Consider the following 19,774-nt stretch of genomic DNA (forward strand, 5'->3'; position numbering starts at 1 on the left):
CTGAAGATTTTCTTTTTCCTCGATGGGAAAATATGTTAGTTATACCGCTCACTTTAAGCTGAAAGTGATTCACTACGCGAAAGAAGGAAAAAGAGCGGCTGGACGGAAGTTCGGCGTTGACGAAAAATGTGTACGGCGATGGTGCTCCCAAGAAGATGCCCTCAGGAAAACAAATGTTCAGAGGTGCGCTTTCCGAGGGAAGCAGAGCATATTTCCGGAAGTTGAAGACTCACTTCTCGAGTACGTAACGGAGACACGGCGCAACGGCTTTGATGTTTCGACTGAGATGTTGCGCATGAAAACGCTAGACATTGCACGCAGCAAGGGGATTGCGGCTGCCGTGTTTAAAGCCAGCAATGGGTGGATTTCGCGCTTCATAAAGCGAAAAAACCTGTCCATTCGCCGTCGCACGACGATGTGTCAACGTCTACCCGAGGAGTATGGTGAGTATGCCTCATACCTGGAGGCATGACCGGCATGTTTCAGCCGCTGGACGTCTCCGTAAACCGCCCTTTTAAGTGTGGATTTCGCCGTGCGTACAGTGAGTGGATGGCAACAACCCTCCACCAGAAGACTCCAACCGGCCGACTGAAACGGGCATCGTTAGTGGCCGTTTGCCACTGGATACTCGAAGCGTGGGCCACGGTTTCGTTCGAGACTGTGGAAAAAAGTTTCAAGGTGACAGGGATATCAAACAGGCTGGACGGTACGGAGGATGACCTTATCTGGAACAAGGACGAGCCTGAAGTCCCGATGAGTTCGGAGGAGGAGGAGGACGACGACGAGGAGTGATGTTTTGGACACGGGCGAGCCTGAAATCCAGATGAGTTTAGCAGAGGAGGACGAGAAGTTTTTTGACAATGATAAAGGCAGGTAACACTGCAAATAATTTTTTTCGCTGCTTTTTTCTCATGTAATCGCCACACCCCCTGATTTTCACCCCAATATCGGAAAAAAAAGTGCGGCCATAACACGAGTGTATACGGTATTTGCAATACTGTAGCTATGATCACGTGACTTGGCCGCCATCTTGAATCTTTCTTAAAACTACATACGACAAAAAGTAGATAAAACGAAAAATAATGGACTTTTCACAACTTCGTTAAAGCTAAATTTTGTTCTACTCATGCAACTACAGTCGAACCCGGTTATATCGAACCCGGATATATCGAATTTTGGTTATATCGAACTCACGGAATATCCCCTTGAAAATCCCATGTTAAAGTATAGGAAAGCCGCGTCATATATCGAACTTAATTTCACCGGTCGTTCGATATATCGAACTCCGCACCATGCACTGGAAAGTGTGCCTTCCCCAAAGACAATCACATCACCCTCGGCCGTTTGCCGCGTGACGTTTTCAATCTACGCGCGGAAGTAATGAGAGGGGGCAGTTCGGCGACGGCTGGTCTGGGCAGTGCCGCACCCATTCCCCGAAGGCGCGCGCATCTGCAGTCACCGTTTCCCGCGCGCCAACCCATGACGTTTGCAAGCCATGTGCGTGGGTGTGCCCATTCTTTTGCTGAGCTATCTCTCTCCTTCAGCACGCGCTACGCATGCGCCAAGCCAGCTCAGCCCGTTTTCAGACAGGCGTCTGACGCTCTCTCCAGCGTGTGTTGCGAACCCTCTATGGCGCCTGCGGACTAAAAAGCGGCAGCTTTCTTTTTTTTTGCGAGTCATCCTTTCTTATCGTTGTGCGGTTCAGACGTTAAGAAATGGTAGGTTCTTTTTTTTTTTTTTTTGCGGGATTTCTTGCATGTACCGTATTTACTCGAATCTAGGCCGGTACTTTTTTTTTTTTAATTGGTTACGAAAGTCGGGGGTCGGCTTAGATTCGAGGATGCGGTTTGCCCGCAACCGCTAGACATGTAGCGCCATCTCGCGGCTACTGCTTGAAGCTTGCAGGTTTGCAGGCTCCATTTTGCTTTTGTGAACGTTGCACCAAGGTCTCGTCGTTTCGAGTTTCCTTGTGTGCGTCTCTGCGTGCCCTCGAAAAAGCAGTCGTGTTCGCGGCGCGATGGCTCCCACCAAGCGATGCCATTACACTGCGGCTTTTAAGCGGAAAGTAGTTTTAGAGGCGGAGAAGACGTCAAACCTACAAGCTCAGCACGACTTCGGCGTGGATGAAAAAAACGTGCGCCGATGGCGCAAGCAGCGGAATGAGCTTTTCGACTGCGCTGCAAAGCGAATGGCCTTCACTGGACCCAAGAGCGGGCGACACCACGAGGTGGAGAAGGATGTCGCTGATTTTATCAGGAAGCAAAGGGAAAGTGCAATGCCCGTGACGACGGAGATTATACAGGCGAAGGCGAGGGAGATCGCAAACGTTAGAGGCGTTGGACGGACCCAATTTAAGGCCAGCAGGGGCTGGGTCACTCGCTTCATGAAGCGTTTCGGGTTCAGCTTGCGACGGAGGACTTCTGTGTGCCAAAACCTACCCCCTGACTTTGAGGAGAAGCTGGTCACATTCCAGCGCTTTGTTATCAAGAAGCGGTTGGAGGAGGACTACAGACTGGGCCAAATCGGTAACGCCGACCAGACCCCAGTCTGTTTTGACATGCCTGTAGCGTTCACAGTGAATGAAAAGGGCGCAAAACAGGTAAAAGTCAGGTACGGACATTGCGATAATCCCCGGAGGTATGACGAGCCAGCTACAGCCGCTCGACGTAGCCATCAACAAGCCATTTAAGGATAGGCTGCGGAAGCACTACAACGACTGGCTGACAATGCAAGATCACCAGCTCACACCGACCGGGCGCATCAAGCGTGCTTCGCTTAGCCAAGTGGTGAACTGGGTCGCCGCGGCGTGGGAGGAGATTCCGGCCGAACTGATTGTGCGGGCCTTCCGAAAGTGCAGTATTTCCAACGCGCTGGACGGAAGCGAAGACAGTGCGCTGTGGGAGGAAACCAGCGACAAAGAGGACAGCGACGGTGACGAAGACAGCGAGTGAGCATTGGACGTGCTACAATGAGCGTCGCAAGCACAATAAAATGCATGTTCTAGTTCCAGTCAATGCCTTTTTTCATTCGGCTTACATTCGAGTAAACTTTTTTTTTTTTTTCTGACCGTCTGAATTTAGGGGGTCGGCCTAGAATCGAGGCCGGCCTAGATTCGAGTAAATACGGTATGAATCAACGAAAGCATGCGGCCAGCTGCTGCAATCATGACGCCCGCCCCGAGCGCGGCGGCATGATAAATCGAACCAGGCTTGTGCAATCAAGCCATCACGGGCACTCTGCCAAGTTCGCTCCCCGCCACCGCAGGAGCAGGACGTTAGTTATCGCTGCACAGCATCTTGGCACGCTGCCAAGAAATGAGCTGTGGATGTGACGACCGAAACAGAGTGAAGCTTGCCATGGACATGCAAGCGGAAACACTCGTGGATTTCTGCCACCGCGGCGACGCGGAAACCTTGTTTTGAGCTGCCGCGGTGGCTCCAGCAGCGAGAGGGAGGCAGTTCCAACAAGTTTGAAATTTTTCGCTCTGTCACTGCCGCTCGTCGCTGAGATCGCTTGCATGTGAGCGAGCTAGCCTTAACGCATTTTTTTTTCTTTCAAATTCTCGGTACAAAAGTAGAGGGTGGGTTCATTATGCGAGTGGGTTGATTACGCGACAAATACGGTATCGTTTTTTCGCATCGTAAGTGCCGTCACAAGCCAATTTCTGTATATCGAATTATCTATATATCGAACTAATTCGCGATCCCCTCAGAGTTCGATATCCTCCTGAGACCGGGAATGCATTGGGTGCACAGAATTTTCTTTAACTTTCAGAATAAGTCAGTATGGTTATGAAGGTGAAAAGTATTAAACGTTTTTTCAATAGCCCTGATAGTATCGGCTCAGTACGATGTCCAATATATTGGACACTGGGATTCTACCCGTTCTTTTTTCACCAAGCGCGCATGTATTTACATGCCGCAGGTAGTGCTCTCAAACTCGTGTGCAATTTTTTTATTAACTTCAAAGGTAAAGTGGTGAAAAAGAACGTAAAAGCGAGCCTTCCTTTGCTCAAAAAAAAAAGAAAAAGAAACTTTCGCTCGCTTCTTCACTTTCTGTGGGCAATTTCAAAACATCTTCTCTCCTTTGTGATGCAGAAGCAGAGCTAGCATTTGGTACAAAAGAACATTGCTTTATATTACAAAATTATAATATTTTATATTTATGATTTATGATGTTATGATTTATAAATTTTAATTTTTAATTAAAATTATAAATTATAAAATTGAAAAATTGCGTCAGCTGTTTCATCAGACACGCGGGGCCAGTCTGCTACACAACAAAGAGAGGCGATTTCGTCCGCAAGCCGCTAAATACCAACAATACTCGTCTGCTATTCATAACAAGGCCGTGGCAAAAGCGCGGTCAAAATGACCGGGTTGAGTCCCAGCGTCCAACACAGTGGACACGCGAAATCAAAGGACGCATGAATAAAAGTAAGCGCTTGAACAGTTTAAATTTCTTATTCTGCGCATTCGCTGTTGTATTACCTTTAATATAAAATCAAACATATGCTCTGAAAGTAGGTAGAAATACGAGAAACAGTACTTACTTCGCCGACAGGTGCCATAAAACGCGCGCCGCTGAATGACGCAGTTTTGAAAAGTTTTGGCGGGAATTTGAACGATGCGTTTTCATCTATGTTGCATAGATGGCGCTAGCAGGTGTCCAATATATTGGACTGCAGGGTTTTATGAGGATGAATGCCTTGGCATAGGAGTACTGCCTGATTACTTAGTGTCCAATATATTGGACAAATCCCCATAGCCGGGTCTCAGGAGGATATATCCGGGTTCGACTGTAGCCAATTGAAGCACACACCAGACGCACAGCGCAAAATGCACAATACTGAAATTAATAAAGTAAGGATGTGCGTATATCAAAATTTTCGAATACGAATTGAACAGGAATATGAGAAAAAAATGCCTTCAAATATTGAATAAAATATCTGCTCAGTGAACAAAATGGAAAATTAGCATCTTGTTAATTCCAGAACTCATATGTAGAGTAGAACCCTGCTGACACATTCCCTGTTAAAACTATTTCCCGTTTTATATGGTCCAAGTAAAGATGTTCCTGGATAAGACTACCGTATTTACTTGCATAATGCTCGCACTTTTTTTCGCGAAAAATTGATGCCAAATTGGGGGGTGTGATAATTATGCGGGGAAAATATTCGAGCAAATGTTTTGGAGTGCTAAAAGCAAATTTAAATAGGTGCGAATCGAGATTCTTAGGTCAGCTATTGTAAAAATAACCAAAACATTACTTTCAAGCAGCAGTACAAGGTCACCAAAGGCACAAATTGCTAAAGCACTTTATTTACCGCACGCAGCCTCATCATTACTCCCCGCATTCCGTGGTATAATGCTCACAGCAGACTATACAGTTCTACTCTCGATCAGAGACTGACTCTGTATCGGCACAGCAATCGCTGTCTCCAGTAGCGCACTATGCAGAACTGACTGACGTCGAAATGCATGCTGGCAGCGTGGTTGCTATGCTGTAGCCCGTATTCGAAAGCTTTCAGCTTAAAAGCAGATATTAACCTGCGCACCGCCCCACCACGATGCGGCACCAAGAACACGGTGGACGGTAGAACAAAGCAAGCAACACTGACGGAACGAAGGAACAATGAACGAGACGCGGAGATACCACGCAAAATAGCGACAACTAAGAGCATCATGGAGGACAAAAAAGAAAGACTAGCATAACCGACGATGATGATCTACCCGAGCGCGCTATCGTCGTCTGGTAGCGCGTGCACACGACGACGCCAGTTAGGTTCAGTAGCACTCCAAAGATGGCGCTCGTTACTACTAGCAGACGACTCTTGCGGTGGTAATATTGGTGGTGCGAGCATTACGCGAGTAAATACGGTACTTCCTGGTTTATATGTTCAAAATTCCGACGAACTGTGGTCATATAACACGCTTTGCAATCAACCAGACATATGCTAACGAGCCCTCACTACACGAAAAACTGATCAGCGGTGTTCAGCCGCCCCAGTTGCTTTCCTGCACTGCCAAGGTTCAAAGGGACAGCATCAAAGAAAGCCAACGAGCCAACATACGAGGTGCCCGTTCCCAACGTAGTGACCTCTGCGGTGCCTCAGGGCATAGGAGTGAACCACTTGATAACGACAACCATTCACCTGCTTACGAGCGGGCCGAATCTGGAGGACGCGACATGAGCAAAAACATAACTGTAAGCCATCGTGACGGCTTCTCCACATGTCACTGATGTAAGGAAGCGAAGGATCCAGAAACAACCAAGGAAATGATTCTGGCTCGTCATTACCTTCTACAAACCGGATTTGCTACTATATCTCTTCTGCGCTTGGGACAATGCAAATAGGGACTGAATTCTGCGAAGCTCAAAAAGGAGCTGTGCATACTGGATGTCTATAAATGCTAATCTACACACTCATGCCGTGAAAGTCAATTCCAAATATTTGTACCTCCTTTGCAATATCAGGCTATTCGGATAACACGTTCTCCCAAACAATGTGATTTTTTTCCCACATTTTTCTTTCAGCTAATCAACGAGGTTTTACTGTACTTGCAAATAAACTAGAATTGCACAGAAGTGTGTACTCGATTGAGAAATCCAGTATAAATTTATACAGAATTCTGTAAGCTGGTTTTCTGTACAAGAAGAACCTGCATGAAACCGGGTGGAGATGCTATATTCCTGCCGAAAAAAGTAAAATCTAGTTAAATCGGCCTGAAAAAAACTGCTGAAAAACATTTATGTCACAGTAATTTTAGCTGGACACCTGCACGATGGTTGTGTGCATTTGAGATGAATCTAAGTGAGAATGATGTTTTTTTTTTTCCCCACAAGAAGGTCCTCTTCACGAAAGAGGAACGCCCCTCTTCACTAAACAACCACATCACGTTTCGTGAAGCGGGACCTTCCCTTTTGTGAATAAGGCCTTGCCGGCACTACAAGTCCACACGGTCAAGCACCGCAGGGAAGCGTGCAGTGGGGTGAAATTGCGGATAATTCGACCATTTTTTGGTGCATTAGGGTATTGAAAACTCTGAATGTTAGAATATTATACATATTAATTATTATTAATTAATAGAATATAAATATAATTATAAATATAATTATAATATAAATAATTATAAATAAATAATTATAATAATTATAAATATAAATAAATATAAATATAAATATATAAATAAATATAAATATAATTATAAATATAAATAAATAGAATATAAATATACAAATAATATATATAATAAATATACAAAATACAAAATAAAACAAACAAACAAACAAAAATAAATTAGAAATAAAATTAATTATCAAAATGTTGTTATTAATAGAAATATTAGAAGTTAGAAAAATTAGAAATAAATAGAATATTAAAATTAGAAATTAGAATCGGAAATTTTCTCAATGATTGTTAGAATATTCGCACACCTCTAAAAGAAAGCTGAAATTTACAAGGAACTTACTTCTTGGCGTCCGTCTTTCCATTCTTGCTTTTTTCTCCTAAACATAAACAACAAACATTCACTTAGACTTGGCTGAGTTGGATGCATTTCGTACAAAGTTTATGACGGTTTGATGTGACATAGCTTCCCTGTGTATTGTTCGCCTGTTCATAACTGCAACGCAAGGAGTGCAACTTTTTCCAACTACAACTAGTGTTACTTCAGTACACGCATTCAGGCTGTCAACCCTCTATTAGGCCAAGATAAGAAATTGAACAGAGAAATTAATGCTTACTAGGAATGCATACCAGTCAACAACATGAAGATTATACTTTGCAACATGCTAAGCATGGCTTCCAACAAAACCTGGCATGTGTGGTACGGCCCCATAGGTATTGCTTTTGTCGCTACCTTTTTCCCCTGTATTATTTAGACACAAGCTCGTTTACCCATCAGATGCATTTGCCTTTGTCGTGTTCCAAACACATTTGTGTTGTTGCCATGCTAAATGAAGAAACAGATCGAATCACAGGACGGAGGAAGGAAAGCCTGCGTTGAAGTTGACAAGACAAGCTGAAACAAAAGATCTTCCCGGAATATGATTCAACAGATGTCGAGGACACAGTCAAACTGCCTCAATGCCACATTCCAATTGCAAGGAGGCTACTTTCACCGAAACGAAATTTTAAAAGCTACCTCTCTATGCTGCCTGCAAAAGCGAAATCTGAAGATGCACCCACAATGATCCTCCTCCAACCAGCAGTAACAAAATTTGTAAGTTTTAACCCAGTGAAGATAAAAAAAAAAAAGTATGCTGCTTTAAACTCCATATCTCTCGGCGAAAAACACATCTTTTGCTCCCAAAAAAACAACAGGGCCCCAAATAGATTAAGATTTCATGAACAGAACTTTCACAAAATTCAGCTCTGTGACAATTTTAACTAAGCTGCCATACAAGAAGCCTGTAACTCTGCATGATTAACTAGACATCACATCCTCACTCCAACAAAAAAAGAACAATTGAGCAAAAAAAAAGCAAAAACAACTTTCCGTAATACTAATAAGCGACTGGCACTTGCCTGCCTCAGTAAGCCTCTTGTGGAGATCCAACACCTCACGACTGATGTCAATGGCCAAGAAAGTGCATCGCTTGGTGTAGTACTCGACCACCTTCTTCGCACGACTGCTCTGCTTCTGGTTTTCGTAGACTTGAGCCATTTTGAAGTAGCCCTGTGTTAACACACACATTTTCGGTGCATTTCAATAAGACCGCCGCAAGTACATGCTACTGCAGAGTGTAACACTGAGAAACCTTCAGTAGCCTTTCACGCTTCTAAGAATCAATCTCAGTTATTTTGTAGACAACCTAAGACATAGCATGCTTAGTGCAGGACCAGCTGCAGTTGAACCTCGTTAAAACGAAGTCTGATTGGGCTGCAAAATTTATTAGTTACATCCAGTGTTCATCTTAAAACCACACGCAAAAATTCACGCGCACAAATGAACTATAATAAACCCAAGAAAAACATACTGTAATATGGACCACACAAAGCTGCGAAATGGTATTAAAAGGAAATTTCGCCTTTCATCCATGTCGGCAAGCAAAAATGCAACACAAAAAAAGACATTGCCCCGTGCATCGAACAGTTATTTTTAAAAACTGGAGGGGTTATCTCTGTTGAACGTATTAGTGTGAAATCTACGGAAGCTGCAGTTACAGCTGAACTTAAGGTGCCATCTGGGAGCTACCGTGTCAAATGGCGAAAGTTTAACCGTGGCCTCCAAAATCAGTTCCGGTGCAATGGCGCTCTTGATCGTGGAGGCCACGAGTCTGTTGCATCATCTAGGACCTATCGCATCAAATGGCTTATGTTTTATCCTACGTAGAACTGGTTATAACGAGCAAAAGCACCCACCACAGTCATTTAGTGGTTCAGATGCTCCACCTCTGAAAAACCTGTACCTGAATTCAAACCCGACTAGTTCTAATCAGCTTTTTTAGCGTGAAAGCACAAGAGGTGAAGGTCAATCCACTCTTTCTTATCTGGCAAGCTTGAGAGACCTGTAGGAAAGACTTACACATTAACAAAGCTATGCCGGACCTGGTTTGAATTGCCCGTGTGAGGTCACGTGGTTGTGACATCACGAAATAGCTTAGTCAATTACAGCGACGGCACAAACAAGATCAGCTGACAAGATTCTTGGTCGGTAGTGATGAGTGTATGAGTGCTTTTGGCCAGAAACAGCACAACCTTGGCCGATTGACGGCCTCTAAGCTGTTAACAGCTTGATCTCTTTCCGGTTTCTCGTGAAAAGCACAACTTGCATCAGTTTCGGGAATCAGCTAATCAACGATTTATGGCCGGCCACTTCGGGAATCTTAGCGCCCCAACAAAACTCATCAACAGCGTTAATGAAATCTTCAGATGTAACATTCGGAGGAGGCATCAGTTAAGGCGGTGACAAGACCAATGTACTTCTGATCATACTTCACGGTGCTTTTGGAGTGGATGCCTTTTTTTTTATTTTTATTTACACATACTGCAGTCATAGAGACCAAGCAGGGGGGCAACATTCAAAAAGCAAAAATAAAATCAAACACTACGCAAATCCAGCGTTCCGGCAACAATAAAAGAAGAAAACCAAACAGAGGGCAATGATATTGTTAAGTTTACACATACAATAAGACACTCTTTTCAAAAGCAGCGGCATCCTGAGCCGAAAAGACATTTGCTGGCAGTGAGTTCCATGTTGTGATTGTTCGGGGAAAAAATGAGTTTTTGAACGTATTTGTGCGTGCAAAGTACGGGGTAAGGTTATGGTTGTGGCTATTGCGTGTCTGTCGTGTAGAACGGGGGGATATATAGGGAGCAGTATTAATATTAAATTGACTAGAGTAAAATGAGTACAGAAATTTAAGCCTTGCAAGTGCTCTCCTTCTTTCTAGAGTGGATATGTTCTTCGTAGACATCAGAACGGATGGCGAGATAGAGCTATGGTAAGCGTTAAAAATGAAACGGACTGCTTTTCTTTGGATCATTTCAAGTTTCCTTATATCCTTTTTTAAGTGCGGATCCCATACGACGGAAGCATACTCAAGTTTCGGACGAATTAGTGTGTTGAAGGCAAGTTGTTTAAGTTCAGAGGGAGCGCGTTTTAATTTGTGTCTTAGAAGGCCGAGGTTCCTTGAAGCAGCCGAGCAAATGCTATTAATGTGGCTGGACCATGAAAGGCGATTTGTAATGGTGACTCCAAGATATTTGTATTCGCTCACCTGTAGCAGTGGAAGATTGTTTATTGCGTAATTAGAACTGTATGGCGCTTTCTTGTTAGTAACCTGAAGAACCGATTTGTCGCTATTTATTTTCATGGACCAAAGGGTGCACCACTCTAGGACATTATTAAGATTTGACTGCAAGCATTTTTGGTCGGTAGTGCTGCTAATTTTCTTAAACAGAATTTTTTTTCAGCATTCAAGACTGTCGACACAGTGCTGAGTGAAACACCAAAAGTCTGCTTCCATGTCCTTTTTCTGCGCCCACTCTCAGCCGTACTAAACGTCTCGATGATCGCCTTGAGCAAAACTGCCTTGCGCACGGCTCAGTACAGACATGGCAAGGCGACTATCTGATAACGTGGTGGCCACATGCATATCAGCTGTTGATGCTAGTTTTTTGTCGCTGCCCCTAGACGGCGCGGCTTGCAATTTAAACATAGTTCGGCAGTGGGCAATTCAAATGACCGTAATATTGACTTTTTGGACTTTTTTTCCAGCTCTTATACATATTTTTAGCCATCCGATTGCAAAAGACTGCTTCTGTATAACTGATAAGGTGTCAAATTAGACTTTTTTTCTTCTGCTATACACATACAACTCTTACAGAAATAAAGTATGCAACAACCAAACTTTGCCTTTTATCCGATAATTCACTATATCGGTGTTCATGATAACAAGGTTAGATTGTACATGCTTATCTTCATCTCCAGGTCTGTGCGCATACTACTGGAGGGCTCACACAGTATGTGCATTTCCAAGATAGCACTCACAACATGCATTCTACAGATAACGAACTTTATTGCCGAAACAAACATATTCCCTCTTACTCTGTATCCCCGATCCCTAAGTAGTTATAAGTAGTTACCATTAGGTATATGCGGAGGATAGTACAGTAAGAATTATGGTTGCTACAATTTGGGATGACACAAATGTGTGAAATTTCTTGGCCAGAAAAATGCTGCCGTGATTTTGACGATGTTGCAGGGTACACACCCCGAGTAGCAAGTGGTGGCGGGCATTGATGTGCTTCTGCATTACGATTCCATTCGTTTTGGATGATACAAATATCTTTTGCAATCCTGCCAGATCTGCGCCACTAAGGTTCCACTGTATGCATTATCCCTCTTTTGCAGTTTGCCTTTCAATTTTAATCCATGTAGCAAAATGCCTTTTTTTTAGCTTGTGCAATAATTCTAAAGTATCAAATATTGAAGCGAACACAGTATTCGATTCTAGCTTCGAACTTAGTGGCAATTATCGGAAACCTCGAAGATTTTTGAAGTATTTCAATGTTCTAGAATTGAGCAAAATAAATATAAAAGTCGATCGTCGTACGTTCGCTCAGACACCGCCGTAAAATTGCACCACTCAAGATATCCGCACACATCCCATATGCACACTGCATGGCAGCCATGTTTTAAAACTATGCCTTCGACAACCGATGAGGCACAAAGCCAAGATGCGAAAGAGCACGCTGTGGCAGAAACTGCACTACATTGGCCTCACAGAAGGCGCAAGAGACGAAGGTGATGAAGATAAGAATGCAGAGCTATATGACTATCATATACAGTCAACGACCGATTTTTCAGACTCTCAACAAACCATGAAAATGTCCGAAAAATCGGGCAGTCCAAAAAAACAAACGTGCACCAAAAAAGCTCAATTTATTGCCTATTATTCACTTTGAGGCCGGAAAAAGTCATGAATGCTTTTCTGCACCATGCTCCGCTTCCGTGCTAACAGGTCCACCTGAATTTCGCTTGCATCAGCTCAGCTTGCGTCGGCTGCGCTGCTGCAGGTGAGTCATCATCGTCCTCACTCTCAAACTCCACAAGCACTTGGCGAATAATTCCTGTATCTATGAGCCCAGAGCACAGTTCCAACTGGTTGTCCACGTCTGTGAACTTTGAAAACGAGACGGCCAATGGAATTTTGACACCAGCAGTGCGAAGGTTGTGAATGAACTGCTCACTGCCTGACAACTGCTCGACGACGCTCTCCTCGTCCAAAGCAGCCAACTTGTCATTCAGCACAAATCCCACGTCGCGGAAGCAATTGCGCAGCGTTGTGGGTGCTACAGACTTCCACGCATCGGCAAGAGTACTAAATGCTCCAAGCAAATCGACAGAGTAGGTTTTCCCACTGTCGAGGCACACCACAACCACCAAACACTGAATCACAACACCGACTCCGTTGAGTGCCTTCTTGCTGTCGCGTTGCACCAAAAAAAAAAAAATCTCATAAAATCCGGAAACAGAACTGAAGCCGATCTAATAAAATGCGAGCCACAGTAGCTACAGAACGTAGTTCTCGCATCAGCATGACCACGGCTGGGCCTACACGGCAAACACACAGAGGAACAGGCAGTAGAAGCGATCACGCTAGAAAAAAAAAAAAAAAGCCCTCCGGCAGCGACGCTGTTCTGGAAATGGAAGCTGCTAGGCAAATATTATAGCCTCGATCCAGCGTGTTGGAGCGGCACGCAAGGCCGGCGCCGGTTTCAAGGCTGTTGAAGGTAAAAGTAAACAAACAAGATGGCGGCGACACCGCTCAAAATGTGTGGCAGTTGGCTAGGCTGACGCTTGGAATGTCCGAAAAATCGAATAGCCCTCCTTAAAGTGTCCGAAATTTTGAGCAGCGTAATACATTGACTTTATAAGGTATGTCCTGGAGCCAGGAAAAAGTCCGAATAATAGACTGTAGTCATATGGTACAGTAAGGTAGAACTATGCCTCAAGGAATTCTGCAAACATCATTTGGAAAAACTGCCTCTGTCTTTTGCTACTTCGTTTCCAGTGATGAACTACTTATAAGCATTGATTTAAAAATATCTGCTTTGCTTCAATACTATTTGAACTAAACAACTATTCCCTTCGTGCTCGCTCCGAACTGATTATTCATTATTTACATGTCTACTTTTTTTTCCAATGAGAAGAGAAGCACACCTTCATACAGCACATATCCACACAGTAACACATGGCTCCCAGCTGAGTGAGATAACACGAAGTAAACTTAGCTTAGCATTAAAGCAGAAATCAAACCTTCTCAACACTTTCCATTTGAACCAGGCATTTCTTACGCTTTTTTCATCAACAAAATGGGGTTCAGGCTATTTTCCCCAAGTTAAATATATTACTTGGAGAAGTGGGCGTCCCTCCCAGCCCCTTCACAAATATTACCTTTTCACTACAATGTGTGTGAGATACCGTATTTACTCGCATAATGATCGCACTTTTTTTTTTTAAATACTGACGCAAATTTCGGGGTGCGATCATTACGCGGGGTAAATTTTCTACAAAAAATTTTTGAGCACCGAAAACGCAAACAAGTTGCAGGTCAGACGTCTTAGAACATATATCTCGATTACAACCAAAAATAAAAGCTGAGTAAGGCTTACCTTCGCAATAAACACGCACATTAAGCATCACATGGAGTGCACAATGCCCATTTATTTTTTTTCGTCAGTACTCTAATCAAAGTCTGAATCCTCGCCATCCTCGCTTTCACTGCTGCACGACTCATCGGAAATGGCAGTGTCGTCGCTGGGAGCATCTTCACAATCCCACAGGAAGTCATCTTCCGTTCCATCCAAAGCGTTAGATATGCCTGTCTTCTTAAAACTCTTAGCCACTGCCTCGTCGGGGATACTGCTCCACGCTTCTGTGATCCACGAGCACAGCATCTCCACGGATGGCCTTCTAATCTTTCCGCTCAGCGTCAAATCATGCTGGCCCATCGCCATCCACTCAGCATAAAGTCGTCGAACGTTGTCCTTGAACGGTTTGTTCAAAGACACGTCGAGAGGCTGCAGCAGCGAAGTCAGGCCGCCAGGAATGACTGCAATGTCTGTGCGCAGCTCTTTCAGCTTGGCACGCACGCTGTCCACAAGGTGACCCCTAAAACTGTCCAAAACCAGAAGCGAGGGAAGCAGAAATGCTCCTGGTCTTCTTCCCCAAACAGTCTTGATCCAGTCGACCATCAGGTCTGCAGTCATCTACCCTTTCATCTGTGCACGTATATGGATGCCACGGGGAAAGTTTCCCTTCGGAATAGTCTTCCGTTTGAAGATCACGTATGGTGGCAGCTTCCGCCCGTCGGCCGTCACAGCAAGCATGACTGTGCATCGCTGTTTTTCTGCGCCAGACGTCTTCACGAGGACGCTCCGAGCACCCTTCTCGTTCACAGTTGTATTCCGGGGCATGTCGAACGTCAGTGGAGTTTGATCGGCGTTTCCAATTTGCGACATGAGGTAACCGCATTTTTCGCGAAGCCTAGTGACGAAGTGATGGAAGTCTATCACTTTGCTTTCATACGCGGCTGGGAGCCGCTGGCACAACGACGTCCGCCGCCTCAGGGAAAGTCCATTCCGTCGCATAAAGCGAGTCGTCCAACCGGAGCTAGCGCGGAAATCCTTTGCGGCGATTCCCAGCTTCCTGGCAGTTGTGCGCGCCTGCGTCTGTATCATTTCTAATGACACTGCACAACCATCCTTGCGCAGGTCCCTCACGTATTCTAGGACCGCCTCCTCAACACGAGGGAACTTGCCCGTTTTGGGTCCACGGAAAGCCCGCCGTGTCTTGTTCGTAGCCATCAGCTTCTCGCGCTGCTTCTTCCAATAGCGTATCCTCATTTCGTCCACGCCGAAATGCCTACCAGCAGCGCGGTTGCCATGCTCCAGTGCATAGTCGACAGCCTTGAGCTTGAACGCAGCGGTGTAACTGGCATACCGCCCCATGGTGAAATGGCGTAAACTCGCACAAAAACACAAAGCACGCTACGACGCTGCCGAATTGCAAAATGGCGAACGCCGCAAAGCATGGAATCATGGGAACTCCAACGTTACTAGACTAGGTTGGGAACTCGTCGGAATGCATTCGCTGCGGGATGACTGCAGATCAACCACCAGGCGGTTCCATGTTCGGGGTGCGATCATTACGCGGGGAACTTAAAAAATGGAATTTTGACCTCAAAATTCAGGGGTGCGATCATTACGCGAGTGCGATCATTATGCGAGCAAATACGGTAATAAAATAAAGAAATGTCCACCTTTTCAAAGTTAGGGTTGAGGATGATAACTCGGCGTGCATCCAGTTCCACCTCTCGATACTTCTGCAGTTGAAGAGCGCTCAGTGCCCGATTGCTGTACAACAAATGGTTGTAACGCCTGCCGGCAGAAAGAAAAAATAAGTTGCAAGTCACCAAAACAGGCTGCAACAGATAAAAGGCAAAAACATCACAGCACCTAAACAAGATGACACATGAAACTGAGATTAAACTGCCACCCAGCAAGGGTGTCATGACTATGAGTGACTGAAGTTAGCATGTGCAATTAAGAAATATAGGGTTGCCCAGCTCATACTGTCAGAAGCACGATGGGCTTGCTATGTCACTATGTCATGACAGTCTAATCCCAGGCCAGATGCGAAAAAAGCCAACAGTAACTGCAATAAAGGAACGTTAAGGGAGTCAACAACCACTGATGCAAAGAAAAGTGTGTGTGTACATAGCCAAATGTGTGAAGTAATGTATAACGATGGAAATGATTAAAATGTAGAGGAAAAAGAAAACACGTCTTCAGTCAGATCCAAAGCCATCACCTCGGAATTTCACGTCTGGTGTTCTACCATTGAGCTACGGCGACGTCTGTTTAATCTTTCATTTTGTAAGGTATTCATGCTGCACGTAACTTATTCTTGAGAGTATTCGCCAGCGTCGCCTTCCTCCATGGTGTAAGAGGGTTATTACAACCTGCCGCCCACCCCGTTAGATCACCTTCTATGTGGAACTCACAGCAACGCCGCTGTGCAGGAGGGTAGCGGTGGTAAACACTCTCAAGAATAGATTACAAGCAACATAAACACCAAAGAAAGTAAGACAGAAAGTAAGATTCAATAGCCGTCGCCGCAGCTCAGTAGTAGAGCACCAGATGTATTAGTGGTTGTTGGCTCTTTTCTTATGTACCTCATAACGAAGCCCCTCATTGTCCGTGAATTTGTTTGCGAATAAAAAAAAAAGCATCTTCATAATAGCCATGAATCACACATTCATAAAACTCGTTTGCAGTCTTTTCATGTGATACCCTATTTCAGCACAAGTACTCATTTCTTGATCCAGCGATCCCTGTGAATTTGCTGCCCCATGTTGATGCAACTTTCTGTAGGTTTAGTGACAAGCATCTGCTAAATTTTTGTAGAGCTGCCTCCGTCTAGTAGTCACAACTCATGACATAGGCCAGGAGCTCAGCAAAGCAGGCAAAAGCCACGCACATGAACATGTAGATCAGGAAGATGCAAAATCATGCCTGCCTCGTCATGTAGCGATATAATGCACAGATTTTTTAATATGACAGACTGATATTTAAGTGCGAGCATTGGTAATACATCTATTATGATGAGGCTACTCAAAAGTTATAGATATTGCCTCTGCCCGTGCCAGCATTGGTAATACAGTGTAAACCATTCATTTTCAGCTAAATTTCCCTTCAGCAACACCTTATTTATAAGTGAATAACAAGCAGGCCACTAAGTCCGCTGCACGCTTAGATTAGCATACCGTGCAGAGGCCCACCATGAAAATTAGAATGACCGCTGCCGCGGAACTACATGTACACCTGTTATGATGCTCGTTAAGGTAGTCGCGCTAACCTCCACAGTTACGCTACACGCGGTATGCAGAATTTCACTTGACTCTTCTTTCCCAGAAAGAATGCGAGGTGTCTTGGAACGAGACCTTTTGGTTGGTAAACAAGTCTCGTGGTGAGGCTGACAGTGTTTAGTGCACTGTTGAGGCAGCCCACAACATTGCATAGCTCCGCTTTGCTTCGGCGGGAGCGTTTTGTCACCACGAAATATCGCCTCTCACAAATCGTTTGGCGCACGTCCCAGGAAGCCAGCAGAGTGTCTGTTCAAGCAGCACGCTGACGTTTCACAGTTAGCCGCCATGAGAAAAACTTGAACGAAGACAGTGTCACAATGAGCAAAAACCCCGCAATCTTATATGAAAAGAGCGATATGCGAGTGAAGGAAAGCATTTAAGATGCCATGGCAAGAAAACGTGATGCAACCCAGATGCATGGAAAGGAGAAAAGCAAAAGAACGAAAAGAGTGGCTGCTGCGTAATCTTGTGCAAGATGGGAGCAATGCGTAGAGACTGAAGAAACGAGCAGCAAGCACGCCTGGAGCGTATACTTGTGTTGCGCCCTAAACACATGGTGCGATGTGCTCTGCTGTGCAGGGAAGTGCACGCGCTGTTCCGCGCTGTCGCCAAGCAGACTTTAAAACTGCGCATTACAGACATTTCACTTCGCATGACTATATAAACCGTATGACTTTACACCGAGTCCTATAGAAGGCAGACCACTGGCCAGCAAAAATCGCATTATAACCGACCCCTCACTATAATCTGTTACGTTGTAAGTGGTCTCCACTGTATTTCAGTAATACCAAGAAATCATAGTGGCGGTATCCTGCGAAAGCAGTGAATAAAAGTAATACGTAAGCCGCCGTGTAGACAGCACAAAAGAGTGCTTGGCATGGGCCTTTTAACCACTTCAAGACACCTTTAAATTTTTCGTACTCCTAATAAAGCATCCATTTTTTTTTTGTTATTTTCCAAAACGGACGAGCCCAATTCTTTTCACCTTCAAATTCTTTGTCCTTCTCATGAAGCTCCTTTTTTGTGTTGTTTTTGTGTTATTTTCCAAAAAAGAACTAGCCCAAGTCTTTATACTTAGCTGAATTCTCCAACTAACTGAGCTTTATACCAGAACAATGCAGGCACCAAGAAAACTGAAGAATGGCCCTAGTCCCACCCCCAGCCCTCCACTACAATCTATGGCCCAAGCTAAAGATACTGATACACAAAACACAGCATAACCATATGCAAGAAAACCTGCTCCAGTGAGCATGCAATGGCTGCAGTGGTAACACAGATGAGGTGCAGAAACCCGTGGACAAACAAGCCACCTATAACCGTATATTTAAGATGACTCAGTTGTCTAGTCTGTGAGATAAGCAGTCCCAGACCAGACTGCAAGAACAATACTCAGAGATGCCACAGACAGTTTGAAATGAATAGAGATGTGTTCATAAGCCACTTATGATACTTAATTTGCCACTGCCATGTATAATTGAGCAAACCAAGCGTGCTAGTCAACCCCCGTTAAAAATATCACACATGCATGGCATAGAAGCAAAATTAACGACAAAATCAATAATCTGTAAAAGCAGCTCCTGAACTTGACCCATTTTCTTTAGATTTGCAAGCTGCTACTCAAACTAGTGAATGGGAGTGACAGTGTTATGTTTCTGTTAAACAGGACCATACTGCTAAACTTTATTTTTAACCTATCACCGTGAAAAATGTAGGCATTTCTGCAATCCTTGTACAGTGAATGCGAAAATTTACCAGCCTTATGCAACGTTTTTAGTCCTTACTGCCTGCAATAGCATACACTTTTTTCAGGAATTGCCCTTGAATAGCAGTTCCAGAAATGTGCCATGAAGGCCTTCATCAGTTTGCTTTAAGGAAACCATCTTATGGCATAGCAATGCTGTAAATCTACCACACCTGTACTGTTAACTGAAGAATGTAATTACAAATTTTCTCCAACTACACCTGAAGGCTAAATAATAGGTGCAATTAAGCCTAGACTTGCTATTTTAAGTCAAACTAACATTTACAACACAGAAAACTACTACAGAGAAAGGTTCTCACACGCCATCTTGCACTCAGGAAGAGGAAACAAAAAATAAAATAAAATAAAGCTAGACAAATTCGTCCACAAGCCTACACTTTTCACCAATAACAAAATACACCACGAAGAGCTTAATAAGTTTAAACACTTACATTTCTGCGATTGCCTTGGTGTAGTACTCGTATGCCGCTTCGAATAACTTTTCCTTATACTTTTGATTTCCAGACTTCTTTAGCTCATCTGCTCGGCTTCCCTACAAGAACAATAAGTGAGGTATTAATTGTGCGAATCCTTCACAAGTCACCTTTAAGGCAACTAGAGAATTTGAATACATTGCAATAATTGTGTATT

General features: G+C 44.2%; 1 protein-coding gene across 7 annotated transcripts in view; it reads right to left on the bottom strand.

Moving 5' to 3' along the window:
• LOC146186570 (uncharacterized) overlaps positions 1-19,774 on the bottom strand; it is a 181,568-nt gene that overhangs the window by 151,021 nt on the left and 10,773 nt on the right. For 6 of the 7 annotated variants that reach the window (XM_084607282.1, XM_084607279.1, XM_084607277.1 and 3 more), the window contains exons 9-12: positions 19,576-19,676; positions 15,775-15,892; positions 8,531-8,681; positions 7,473-7,509 (exon numbers count right to left, since the gene is read on the bottom strand). In XM_084607282.1, coding sequence (XP_084463408.1) covers positions 7,473-7,509; positions 8,531-8,681; positions 15,775-15,892; positions 19,576-19,676 — 407 coding nt within the window. Of the gene's footprint in view, positions 1-7,472; positions 7,510-8,526; positions 8,682-15,774; positions 15,893-19,575; positions 19,677-19,774 lie in introns of those variants that run through there. The other variant, XM_084607283.1, reaches the window with a different exon arrangement.

This window comes from Amblyomma maculatum, chromosome 6 (genome assembly GCF_055883805.1).
Source record: "Amblyomma maculatum isolate TAMU_Amacu chromosome 6, ASM5588380v1, whole genome shotgun sequence".
NCBI lineage: Eukaryota > Metazoa > Arthropoda > Arachnida > Ixodida > Ixodidae > Amblyomma > Amblyomma maculatum.